The sequence below is a fragment of the Rhinoraja longicauda genome, chromosome 16 (assembly GCF_053455715.1).
Source record: "Rhinoraja longicauda isolate Sanriku21f chromosome 16, sRhiLon1.1, whole genome shotgun sequence".
In the NCBI taxonomy this organism is placed as follows: domain Eukaryota; kingdom Metazoa; phylum Chordata; class Chondrichthyes; order Rajiformes; family Arhynchobatidae; genus Rhinoraja; species Rhinoraja longicauda.
In genome coordinates, this window is record NC_135968.1 from 9,374,962 (window position 1) to 9,387,299 (window position 12,338).

A 12,338-nucleotide genomic window follows, 5' to 3' on the forward strand; every position below is an offset into this window, starting at 1 on the left:
TTCGCTCAGTCCGCCTTAACAAACCCGATCTCCCGGTGGCTCAGCACTTCAACTCCCCCTCCCCCTCCTACTCCCAATCTGACCTTTCTGTCCTGGGCCTCCTCCATTGTCAGAGATGAGGCCCAGCGCAAATTGGAGGAACAGCACCTCGTATTTCGCTTGGGCAGCTTACACCCCAGCGGTTATGGACATTGACTTCTCTAACTTCAGATAGCCCTCGCTTTCCCTCTCTAGCCCCCCCCCTCTTCCCAGTTCTCCCACTAGTCTTCCTACCTCCGACCACATCCTATCTCTGTCCCGCCTCCTCCCCTGACATCATGCTGAAGAAGGGTCTCGACCCGAAACGTCACCCATTCCTTCTCTCCCGAGATGTTGCCTGACCCGCTGAGTTACTTTTATATACAACATCTTAGGTGCAAAACCCATTTATTATTTATTAGTTTTTATTGGTTTTTATTGACATTGGTACTTACTGTATTGGTTCCTATGTTTGTGCGATTGTTTTTGAAAGATTTGCACTGTTGCACTGTTTCAGATGTAGCACTTTTAATTTCGTTGTACAACGGCAATAATGGCATTCTAATTCTAATTCTAATTCTACTCCAGCATTTTGTGTCTACCTTCGATTTAAACCAGCATCTGCAGTTCTTTCCTACACAGCTTTTCACTGTACCTCGGTACACGTGAAAATAAACTAAACTGAAAGATGGAAGTATATTAAGTCTTCACAGGACTTTGGTGAGTCCCAGTTTTGCTCTGCAGAATGAAATCCAGGTGTCTTGGGAGTGACTAACAGAGTCACTCATTGGAAAATGTAAGTTAGTTTTCCCATCAATGTTTTGGAAGGAGTTCTGCATGGGGACTGATACAATTTATTGCTGAAGAGTGCACACTTAATTCAGAAACTGTGTCAGGAGCACAAACTCAACTCACACCTGGAAATGTAGCTACAAAGAACTGCAGATTGGTCGGCACGGTGGCGCAGCGGTAGAGTTGCTGCCTCACAGCGCCAGAGGCCCGTGGTTCGAGCCTGACTGCGGGTGCCGTCTGTACGGAGTTTGTACGTTCTCCCTGCGACCGGGTGGGTTTTCTCCGGGTGCTCCGGTTTCCTCCCACACTCCAAAGACGTACAGGTTTGTAGGTTGATTGGCCTCTGGAAATAGTAAATTGTTCCCCCAGGGTGCAGGATAATGTGACAGGCACGTGTGATCGCTGGTCAGCGCGGACTCGGAGGGGCCGAAGAGCCTTTTTCCACACTGTACCTCTGAAGTCTAAAAAACTGCAGATGCTGGTTTACAAAAGAAGACACAGAGTGTTGGAGTAACTCAATGTGTCAGGCAGCATCTCTGGAGAACATGGCTATGTGACGTTTCGGGAAAAGAACCGAAGAAGGGTCCTGATCTATAACATCACCCATCCGTGTTCTCCATGGTTGAGAATGATCAGCCATGTGATGGCAGGACTTTCATATGAAGAAAGACTGGATAGACTCGGCTTGTACTCGCTGGAATTTAGAAGATTGAGGGGGGATCTTATAGAAACTTACAAAATTCTTAAGGGGTTGGACAGGCTAGGTGCAGGAAGATTGTTCCCGATGTTGGGGAAGTCCAGAACAAGGGGTCACAGTTTAAGGATAAGGGGGAAGTCTTTTAGGACCGAGATGAGAACGTTTTTTTTCACACAGAGAGTGGTGAATCTGTGGAATTCTCTGCCACAGAAGGTAGTTGAGGCCAGTTCGTTGGCTATATTTAAGAGGGAGTTAGATGTGGCCCTTGTGGCTAAAGGGATCAGGGGGTATGGAGAGAAGGCAGGTACGGGATACTGAGTTGGATGATCAGCCATGATCATATTGAATGGCGGTGCAGGCTCGAAGGGCTGAATGGCCTACTCCTGCACCTATTTTCTATGTTTCTATGATCACATTGAATGGCGTTACTGGCTCGAAGGGCCAAATGGCCTCCTCCTGCACCTATTGTCCATTGTCTATTGTCTATTGTCCAGTGACCTGTTCCTTGATCCTGATCTGACCAGTTACTCCAGCACTTTGTGCGTCTTCTTTACACAGGGAGAATTTCTGTGAATTTCAAAAATGGCGTGAAATAGTTCACATTGTGTCCTCCTCTGACCAAGGCTTATTTTCAATCACATAGCACTGAAATTAATGACGTTACCCGATCTAATTTCCAGCCTGCCATCGCTTGGAAACATGACATTTGCTTTATTGATGAGCTGCCTTAAAATAAAATGAAGTTCAAATGAGAAAAGGTCTTCCCCATTAAACGTGAAAGTTCCATCACGATTAAGTTTCACCAAAGCAAAGTCCGCCCTTGACAATGGAGTACAAACTGTCCCCTGAAGGCCCTCTCCAAGTTATCGTCTCGTGAAGCTTTGCAATCAGTTGGCAGGCTGAAAGCTGAGAGATCCATGGGTAGGTTTGAGGAGGCTGTGGAATTTAAGCTGCCAAAACTCTGGAGCATAAAAACCGTAAATTGGTGTGACCCTCTCACATTCCAAAGACGTACAGGTTTGTACGCTATTTGACTTGGTAAAATTGTAAATTGTCCCTGGTTTGTGTGGGATAGTGTTAATGCGCGGGGATGGCTGGCCGGTGCGGACTCAGTAGGCCGAAGGGCCAGTTTCCGTGCTGTATCTCTAACCTAACCTAAGTGAAGAAAGCGAATGGTATGTTGGCATTCATAGCGAGAGGATTTGAGTTTAGGAGCAGGGAGGTTCTGCTGCAGTTGTACAGGGCCTTGGTGAGACCGCACCTGGAGTATTGTGTGCAGTTTTGGTCTCCTAACCAGAGGAAAGACGTTCTTGCCTTAGAGGGAGTACAGAGAAGGTTCACCAGATTGATCCCTGGGATGGCGGGACTTTCATATGAGGAAAGACTGGATAGACTGGGCTTGTACTCGCTGGAATTTAGAAGACTGAGGGGGGATCTTATAGAAACATATAAAATTCTTAAGGGGTTGGAGAGGCTAGATGCGGGAAGATTGTTCCCGATGTTGGGGGAGTCCAGAACCAGGGGTCACAGCTTAAGGATAAGGGGGAAGTCTTTTAGGACCGAGATGAGAAAACATTTCTTCACACAGAGAGTGGTGAGTCTGTGGAATTCTCTGCCACAGAAGGTAGTTGAGGCCAGTTCATTGGCTATATTTAAGAGGGAGTTAGATGTGGCCCTTTTTGCTAAAGGGATCAGGGGGTATGGAGAGAAGGCAGGTACAGGCTACTGAGCTGGATGATCAGCCATGATCATATTGAATGGCGGTGCGTACAGGCTCGAAGGGCCGAATGGCCTACTCCTGCACCTATTTTCTATGTTTCTATGTTTCTAAACCGAATTATTCTAAACACACACGAGGGACAATTTACATTGACAACCAAGCCAAGTAACCTACAAACCTGCACGTCCTTGGATTGTGGGAGGGAAAACCGAAGATCTTGGGGAAAACCCACGCGGGTCACGGGGAGAACGTACAGACAAGCACCAGTAGTCGGGATCGAACCCGGGTCTCTGTAGACGCTGTCAGGCAGCAGCTCGACCGCTGCACCACCGTGTAGGGGAAGCCACATTGGGAACATCGGATGCAGTAGATGAGGTTAGAGGAGGTGCTTGTGAAACTCTACCTGGGATCCCTGGATGGAGGTAAGGGAGGAGGTATTGGGACAGGTGTTACATCTCCTGCGGTTGCACGAGAAAGTACCTGGGGGTGGGGGGGGGGGGGGGGGGGGGATGGTTTGGGTGTTAGGAGATGAGTGCACCAAGGCATTGTGGAGAGAGCCTACATTCATTCCTCTGGCTTCACAAGTTGCAACGCCTCAATCCCTTTTGTCTCACACCTTCCGTCCTATCATCTCTGGCTTTTGTCCACCATCTGCCTATCAAAATCCTCCCTCACCTGGATCGACATTTCACCTGGAAATGTGGAATACAAAGAACTGCAGGGTTGGCCGGCACGGTGGCGCGGCGGTAGAGTTGCTGCCTTATAGTGCCAGAGACCCGTGCTTCGATCCTGACTGCGAATGCTGTCTGTGCGGAGTCTGCACGTTTGTTCTCCCTGCGCCCGAGTGGGTTTCCTCCAGGTGCTCCGGTTTCCTCACAGACGTGCAGGTGTACAGGCCAAACGGCCCTCTGTAAATTGCCCCCCCCCCCCAGTGTGTTGGAAGCGAATGAGCAAGTGGGATAAGCGAGGACTTGAACGAATGGGTGATCAATGACTGTGTGTGGGCTCGGTGGGCCGAGGGGCCTGTTCCACACTAGGTCACTCTAAGCTCTAAAGCTACCATCGTTCTCTGCTCTGGGTCACTGAGAAAGATGAATGTCCGAGATGAACACCTCCGCTCAGTCCGCCCGAACCTACCTGATCTCCCGGGTGCAAAACACTTTAATTCCCCCTTCCCATTCCCACACTGACCTTTCTGTCCCTCGGTCTCCTCCATTGTCAGAGTGAGGCCAAACGCAAATTGGAGGAACAGCATCACATATTTCGCTTGGGCAGCCTGCATATATTCATACCAGTGGTATGAATATTGATTTCTCTAACTTCAAGTAACCCCGGCATTCCCTCTCTCTCTCTATCCCTCCCCCACCCAAGTCGCACCAGCTTCTCGTTCTCATCCAACAAACAGCTACCAATGGCCTGTTTCCTTTATCGTTGTTACTTTTTTGCACATCTTTCATTCGTTTGTTCTTTATCTCTCTACATCGGCGTCTGAATCTCTCGTTTTTTCCTTTTCCCTGACTAAACATAGAAAATAGGTGCAGGAGGAGGCCATTCGGCCCTTCGAGCCGGCACCTCCATTCATTGTGATCATGGCTGATCATCCACAATCAGTACTGGTCTGAAGAAGGGCTTCGAACCGAAACCCCAACCATCCCTTCTCCCCAGAGATGCTGCCTGTCTCCCCGCTGAGTTACTCTTTGCTCTTTGTGCCTATCTTAAGTCTGAGATGAAGCAACCTCACGGAAATCAGGGTCCGTACTTACAACAACTTGTGCGCTGCTGCTGAGCTCTGTGCCATAGTTGTCAGTGGCAATGACTTCAAACTTGTAATACGACCGCCTCATGTTTCGGAAGGTAATGGATGTCTTGATTACGCCCGTGAATTCCTCAATGACAAAGCCGTCCTTTCCATCTTTGGAGGGCGGTATGATCAGTCGGAACTGAGATATACTGTAGTTTCCACTGTCCTCGTCTTCAACCTGTGAAGTACAGGAAACAGTCAAAGTGCAAGACTCATCATAAATAAAATCTCTGACGCACATACACAAAACGTGACCGGTCTCTCGACGGAAACGAAAGAGCATCGAACCTGCACGTTCGAACCTGTAGAACAAAGAAAAATAGGTGCAGGAGTCGGCCATTCGAGCCAGCACCGCCATTCAATGTGATCATGGCTGATCATCTAAAATCAGTGCCCCATTCCTGCTTCCCCCCCCCCATATCCCTTGATTCCTTTAGCCCTGAGAGCTAAATCTAACTCTCTCTTCCAAAACATGCAGTGAATTGGCCTCCACTGCCTTCCGTGGCAGAGAATTCCACAGATTTCACAACTCTCTGGGTGAAAAGGTTTTTCCTCATCTCAGTAAGAAGAAAGACAGAAAGAAAATGAGGATCGAGATCAGATCTTCCCAACAGAAATAAGCAGTCAGGAGCCTGAGGGGCGATCTTACTGAGGTGCACAACATCGTGAGAGGAATAGAAAGGGTGAATGCACAGAGACTTTTACCCGGTGTGGGGAAATCCACCCACTTATAGGCTCCACCCTTCCTTGGTCATTTGTTGCTAGCCCTGTTTCTTCTGGTCTTTTCTCACCTCCAGTGTAGCTGGGACATGTTGGCCGATCATATCATATCATATCATATACATACAGCCGGAAACAGGCCTTTTCGGCCCTCCAAGTCCGTGCCGCCCAGCGATCCCCGTACATTAACACTATCCTATACCCACTAGGGACAATTTTTACATTTACCCAGCCAATTAACCTACATACCTGTACGTCTTTGGAGTGTGGGAGGAAACCGAAGATCTCGGAGTAAACCCACGCAGGTCACGGGGAGAACGTACAAACTCCTTACAGTGCAGCACCCGTAGTCAGGATTGAACCTGAGTCTCCGGCGCTGCATTCGCTGTAAAGCAGCAACTCTACCGCTGCGCCACCGTGCCGGATGTGGGCAAGTTGGGCCGAAGGGCCTGTTTCAACGCTGTGTCATGACTGTCTATGACTCCAGTTCCCTCCCCTCTACTTTCAGACTGAGGTTGGGTCCCAACCCAAAACGTCACCCCGTCCTTTTTCTCCAGGGATGCTGCCTGACCGGCTGAGTTATTCTAGCACTTCGTGTCTATCTGGGGGGAATCAAGAACCACAGGACATCGGCTTAAGATGAGGGTGGTGGGAATGATATAATAGGAACCTGATAGGCAACTTTGTTTTACACAAAGGTTGGTGGGTATATGGAATGAACTGCCAGAGGAGGCTGTTGAGGCAGGAATGATAACAACTTTCAAATAGCATTTGGCTTGAGCCATAGGGAGAGATTGGGCCAGAGAGGACTTTATTCCTTGGATTGCTGGAAGCTCAGGGGTCTGGGGAATTGACAGGATGAATGTACAGAATCCTTTGCCTATGGTAGGGGAATCAAGAATCAGAGGACATAGATTAAACATGAGAGGGCCAAGATTTAATAGGAACCTGAGGGGCCATTTCTTCACACAGAGAGGGTGGTGGGTATATGAAACGAGCTGCCAGAGGATGAGAACATATAGAGCAAGATTAGCTGATGATACAAAAGTAAGTGGTTTTGCAGTTCCGGGCACCATGTTATAAGAAAGACATTGTCAAGCTTGAAAGGATTCAGAAAAGATTGACGAGGATGTTGCCAGGACTAGAGGGTGTGAGCTATAGGGAGAGGTTGAGTAGGCTGGGTCTCTATTCCATGGAGCGCAAGAGGATAAGGGGTGATCTTATAGAGACATACAAAATCATGAGAGGAATAGATCGGGTAGACGCACAGTCTCTTACCCAGGGTAGGGGAATTGAGGACCAGAGGACATAGGTTCAAGGTGAAGGGGAAACAATTTAATAGGAATCTGAGGGGTAACTTTTTCACACAAAAGGGTGGTGAGTGTATGGAACAAGCTGCCAGAGGAGGTAGTTGAGGCTGGGACTGTCCCAACATTTAAGAAACAGTTAGACAGGTACACGGATAGGACAGGTTTGAGAGATATAGACCAAGCGCAGGCAGGTGGGGCTAGTGTAGCTGGGACATGTTGGCCGGTGTGGGCGAGTTGGGCTGTTTCCACACTGTATCACTCTATGACAAACCCGTACGTCTTTGGAGTGTGGGGGGAATCCGAAGATCTCAGAGAAAGCCCACGCAAGTCACTGGGAGAACGTACAAACTCCCTAAAGACAAGCACCCGTAGTCAGGAGCGATCCCGGGTCTCTGGCGCTGTGAGGCACCAACTCTACCGCTGTGCCACCGTGCAGCAGCTTCGACCTTAAGTAGCCAAGAGTAATTTTGAGATGGTGCAGTCTTGATTCTCCCAGGGAGTCATTTCATTGCCTTGAACCTATTTAATCCTCTTACCGTTTTAAGCACCTTGATTATATGGCCCATTCTAGAATAATTATGACGCACGGAGATTGATCCATAACAGACAGTCCCTAGTAATTGCAAAAATAAAGATTTTGTGTGCTATCGGATTTTTGCATCAGTGGCATAAAAAATATTTGCTCCATAAAAACTGCCCTGTTCAGCACTGCCGAGCAGATAAGACTTCAGCTGTGCTGAGCACACAGAATGCTCAGTCTTCACACTTGCTGAGTTGTAGCCTGACAAACAGTCTGTCATAATGAGTGAAAGTCAACGACACGCATGAATTATAGGCTTTGTGCTGTATTGCATACAAGCATTCATTCGCAGTCAATGAAATCATAAACCTAAGACAGCAAATTGGACACTGGGCATTGCCAGGGCTTGCGTCGGAAGCAGATACGATAGCGGCGCAGCGGCAGAATTGCTGCCTTCCAGTGCTTACAGCGCCAGAGACACAGGTTCGATCCCGGCCAAGGGCGCTGTCTGTACGGAGTTTGTACGTTCTCCCCCCGTGACCTGCGTGGGTCTTCGCCGAGATCTTCGGGTTGCCTCCCACTCTCCAAAGACGTGCAGGCTTGCAAGTTAATTGGCTTGGTATAAATGTAAAAATTGTCCCCAGTGTGTGCAGGATGGCGTTAATGTACGGGGATCGTTGGTCGATGCGGACTCGGTGGGCCGAAGGGGCTATTTCCCTGCTGTATCTCTAAATTAAACTAAACTAAAGTAAGTGGCGTTCAAGAGGCTTTTGGATAAGCTCATGGGAGTGCAGGGAATAGAGGGATATGGATTGTGCACAGGCAGGGCATCACAGGCAGAAGGGTCTATTCTAGTGTTGCACTGTTCTATTTTCTATGTCATTTCAAATAGAACATAGAAACATAGAAAATAGGTGCAGGAGTAGGCCATTCGGCCCTTCGAGCCTGCACCGCCATTCAATATGATCATGGCTGATCATCCAGCTCAGTAACCTGTACCTGCCTTCTCTCCATACCCCCTGATCCCTTTAGCCACAAGGGCCACATCTAACTCCCTCTTAAATATAGCCAATGAACTGGCCTCAACTACCTTCTGTGGCAGAGAATTCCACAGACTCACCACTCTCTGTGTGAAGAAATGTTTTCTCATCTCGGTCCTAAAAGACTTCCCCCTTATCCTTAAGCTGTGAGACCTGGTTCTGGACTTCCCCAACATCGGGAACAATCTTCCCGCATCTAGCCTCTCCAACCCCTTAAGAATTTTATATGTTTCAATAAGATCCCCCCTCAGTCTTCTAAATTCCAGCGAGTATAAGCCTAGTCTATCCAATCTTTCTTCATATGAAAGTCCTGCAGATTGATATGAAACTTCATATGAAAGTTCCCCAGATTGATCCCCAGGGATCAATCTGGGGAACCTTCTCTGTACTCCCTCTAAGGCTAGAATGTCTTTCCTCAGATTAGGAGACCAAAACTGTACACAATACTCCAGGTGTGGTCTCACCAAGGCCCTGTACAACTGCAGCAGAACCTCCCTGCTCCTATACTCAAATCCTCTTGCTATGAATGCTAACATACCATTCGCTTTCTTCACTGCCTGCTGCACCTGCACGCTTGCTTTCAATGACTGGTGCACCATGACACCCAGGTCACGTTGCATCTCCCCTTTTCCTAATTGGCCATCATTCAGGTAATACTCTGCTTTCCTGTTCTTGCCGCCAAAGTGGATAACCTCTTGTTATTATTGCTGTGACATAACGACAAACATAACATATTGTGCTCCAGGGATGCTGCCTGACCCGCTGAGTTACTTTTTGTGCCTAACTTGAGTATAAACCAGCATCTGCGTTTCCTTAGTGAGTCTGAAGAAGGGTCTCGACCCGAAACGTCACCCATGCCTTCTATCCAGTGATGCTGCCTGTCCCGCTGAGTTACTCCAGCAATTTGTGTCTATCTTCGGTTTAAACCAGCACCTGCAGTTCCTTCCTACACATTTGCATCTCCTTCCGGTATGTAACGTATTATGCCATCCAAAAGATATTTTTTGAACAAATGTTCTCATTTCTTCAATTTTTTCTGCATTATTTATGTGGGATTTACAAACACAGAAACAGACCACTGAGTGCAACACAATGTGCTGGATGAACCAGGTGGGTCAGGCAGCATCCGTGGAGGGAATCTGCAGGCGATGTTTCGGGTTGGGACCCTTCTTCTGACCGATTGTAATGTTGGGGGGAAGAAAGCTGGAAGAGAGGTGGGGATGAGACGAAGTCTGGCAAGTGATAGGGGCCACAGTCTTAGAATAAAGGGGGAGGCCATTTAAAACTGAGGTGAGAAGGAACTTTTTCACCCAGAGAGTTGTGAATTTTTGTGGAATTCTCTGCCACAGAGGGCAGTGGAGGCCAAATCACTGGATGGATTTAAGAGAGAGTTAGATAGAGCTCTGGGGGCTAGCGGAATTAAGGGATATGGGGAGAAGTTGGGCACAGGTTAGTGATTGTGGATAATCAGCCATGATCACAATGAATGGCGCTGCTGGCTCGAGGGGTTGAATGGCCTCATCCTGCACCTATTTTCTATGTTTCTATTTTTCTAAAGGTTGATACAGGTGAGAGGGGGTTTCTTTGACAGATGGGTGGAGTAAGTGACAAAGGTTGGAGGTGAAAAAGATCCTTGTTCCTTGTGAGACCATTAAACTCACAGTTCTCTGCTCGTAAAACAGGCACAATTGCTGGAGTCACTCAGTGGATCAGCTAACATCCTTCCTTTGTCCCGCCCCCCCCTGAAGAAGGGTCTCGACCCGAAACGTCACCCATTCCTTCTCTCCCGAGATGCTGCCCGACCTGCTGAGTTACTCCAGCACTTTGTGAATAAATACCTTCGATTTGTACCAGCATCTGCAGTTATTTTCTTATATTAAACATCTCTGGAGAACATTGGTAGGCAATGAAGATAGACCACAATGCTGGAGTAACTAATTGGGTCAGGCATCATCTCTGGAAAAACGGAATTGGTGACCATTCGGGTCAGGACCCTTCTTCAGACTGAGGTGTGAAGAACTCCCGCAGTCTGAAGAAGGGTATCGACCCAAAACATCACCCTGTTCCTGTTCCCCAGAGATGTTGCCTGACCCGCTGAGTAACTCCAGCATTTTGTGTCTATTTTTGGTATAAACCACCATCTGCAGATCCTTCCTACACATGGATAGGCAATGTTTCATCTCAGAACTCTTCTTTAGACTCATGCTGAAACATCTTCTGCCCATGTTTACCAGAGATGCTGCCTGACCCGTTGAGTTACTCCTGCACTGTGTGTCTCTTTTGGTTAACTAGCATCTGCAGTTCCTTGTGTCTACCGTTCTCCAAGTGTCCCACCAAAACCTCCCTGCATATTAGAATTCCGTTTATTTTCTCATAGTCAGTGTTTCCTACATTTATTTCCTGGTATATCAGGGCGGCACGGTGGCGCTGCAGTAGAGTTGCTGCCTTACAACGCATATAGTGCCAGAGACCTGGGTTTCGACCCTGACTACGGGTGCGGTCCGTACGGAGTTTGTACGTTCTCCCCGTGACCTGTGTGGGTTTTCCCCGAGGACCTCGTTTTCCTCCCACACTCCAAAGACGTAGAAACATAGAAACATTGAAAATAGGTGCAGGAGTAGGCCATTCGGCCCTTCGAGCCTGCACCGCCATTCAATATGATCATGGCTGATCATCCAACTCAGAATCCCGTACCTGCCTTCTCTCCATACCCCCTGATCCCTTTAGCCACAAGGGCCACATCTAACTCCCTCTTAAATATAGCCAATGAACTGGCCTCAACAACCTTCTGTGGCAGAGAATTCCACAGATTCACCACTCTCTGTGTGAAAAAAAACTTTCTCATCTCGGTCCTAAAAGACCCCCCCCTTATCCTTAAACTGTGACCCCTTGTTCTGGACTTCCCCAACATCGGGGACAATCTTCCTGCATCTAGCCTGTCCAACCCCTTAAGAATTTTGTAAGTTTCTATAAGATCCTCAATCCTCTAAATTCCAGTGAGTACAAGCCGAGTCTACCCAGTCTTTCTTCATATTAAAGTCCTGCCATCCCAGGAATCAATCTGGTGAACCTTCTCTGTACTCCCTCTATGGCAAGAATGTCTTTCCTCAGATTAGGAGACCAAAACTGTACGCAATACTCCAGGTGTGGTCTCACCAATGCCCTGTACAACTGCAGCAGAACCTCCCTGCTCCTATACTCAAATCCCCTCGCTATGAATGCTAACATACCATTCGCTTTCTTCAGACGTACCGGTCTGCAGGTTAATTGGCCTGGTATAAATAGAAAAACTGTCCCTGGTGTAGGATGGTATTAATGTGTGGGGATCGCTGGTCGGTGCGGACACGGTGGGCCGAAGGGCCTGTTTCTGCGCTTTATCTCAAAACTGATTTAAACTTCGAACAGTACAGCTCAAGAACAGATCCACCGGCCCACAATGGCTGTGCCGAACAGGATACCAAAACCATCTCTTATTGGTGATTATTCTTGATTAGTACGGGTGTCAGGGTCATGGGGAGAAGGCAGGAAAATGGGGTTAGGAGGGAGAGATAGATCAGCCATGATTGAATGGTGAAGTGGACTTGATGGGCCGAACGGCCTAATTCAGCTGCTATTCCTAATGACCTTGTGTGCCTGCACATGATCCATTCCCCTCCACTCCCTGCATATCCATGTGCCTGTTCAACGGTCTCTTAAATGCCACTTCAACCATCAACCCTG

General features: G+C 48.0%; 1 protein-coding gene across 1 annotated transcript in view; it reads right to left on the bottom strand.

The window, feature by feature from the left end:
• The window catches only part of pcdh15b (protocadherin-related 15b), a 1,128,636-nt gene that overhangs the window by 80,168 nt on the left and 1,036,130 nt on the right, over positions 1–12,338 (bottom strand). The window contains exon 30 of the mRNA XM_078413191.1: positions 4,991–5,206. Coding sequence (XP_078269317.1) covers positions 4,991–5,206 — 216 coding nt within the window. The remainder of the gene's footprint in view (positions 1–4,990; positions 5,207–12,338) is intronic.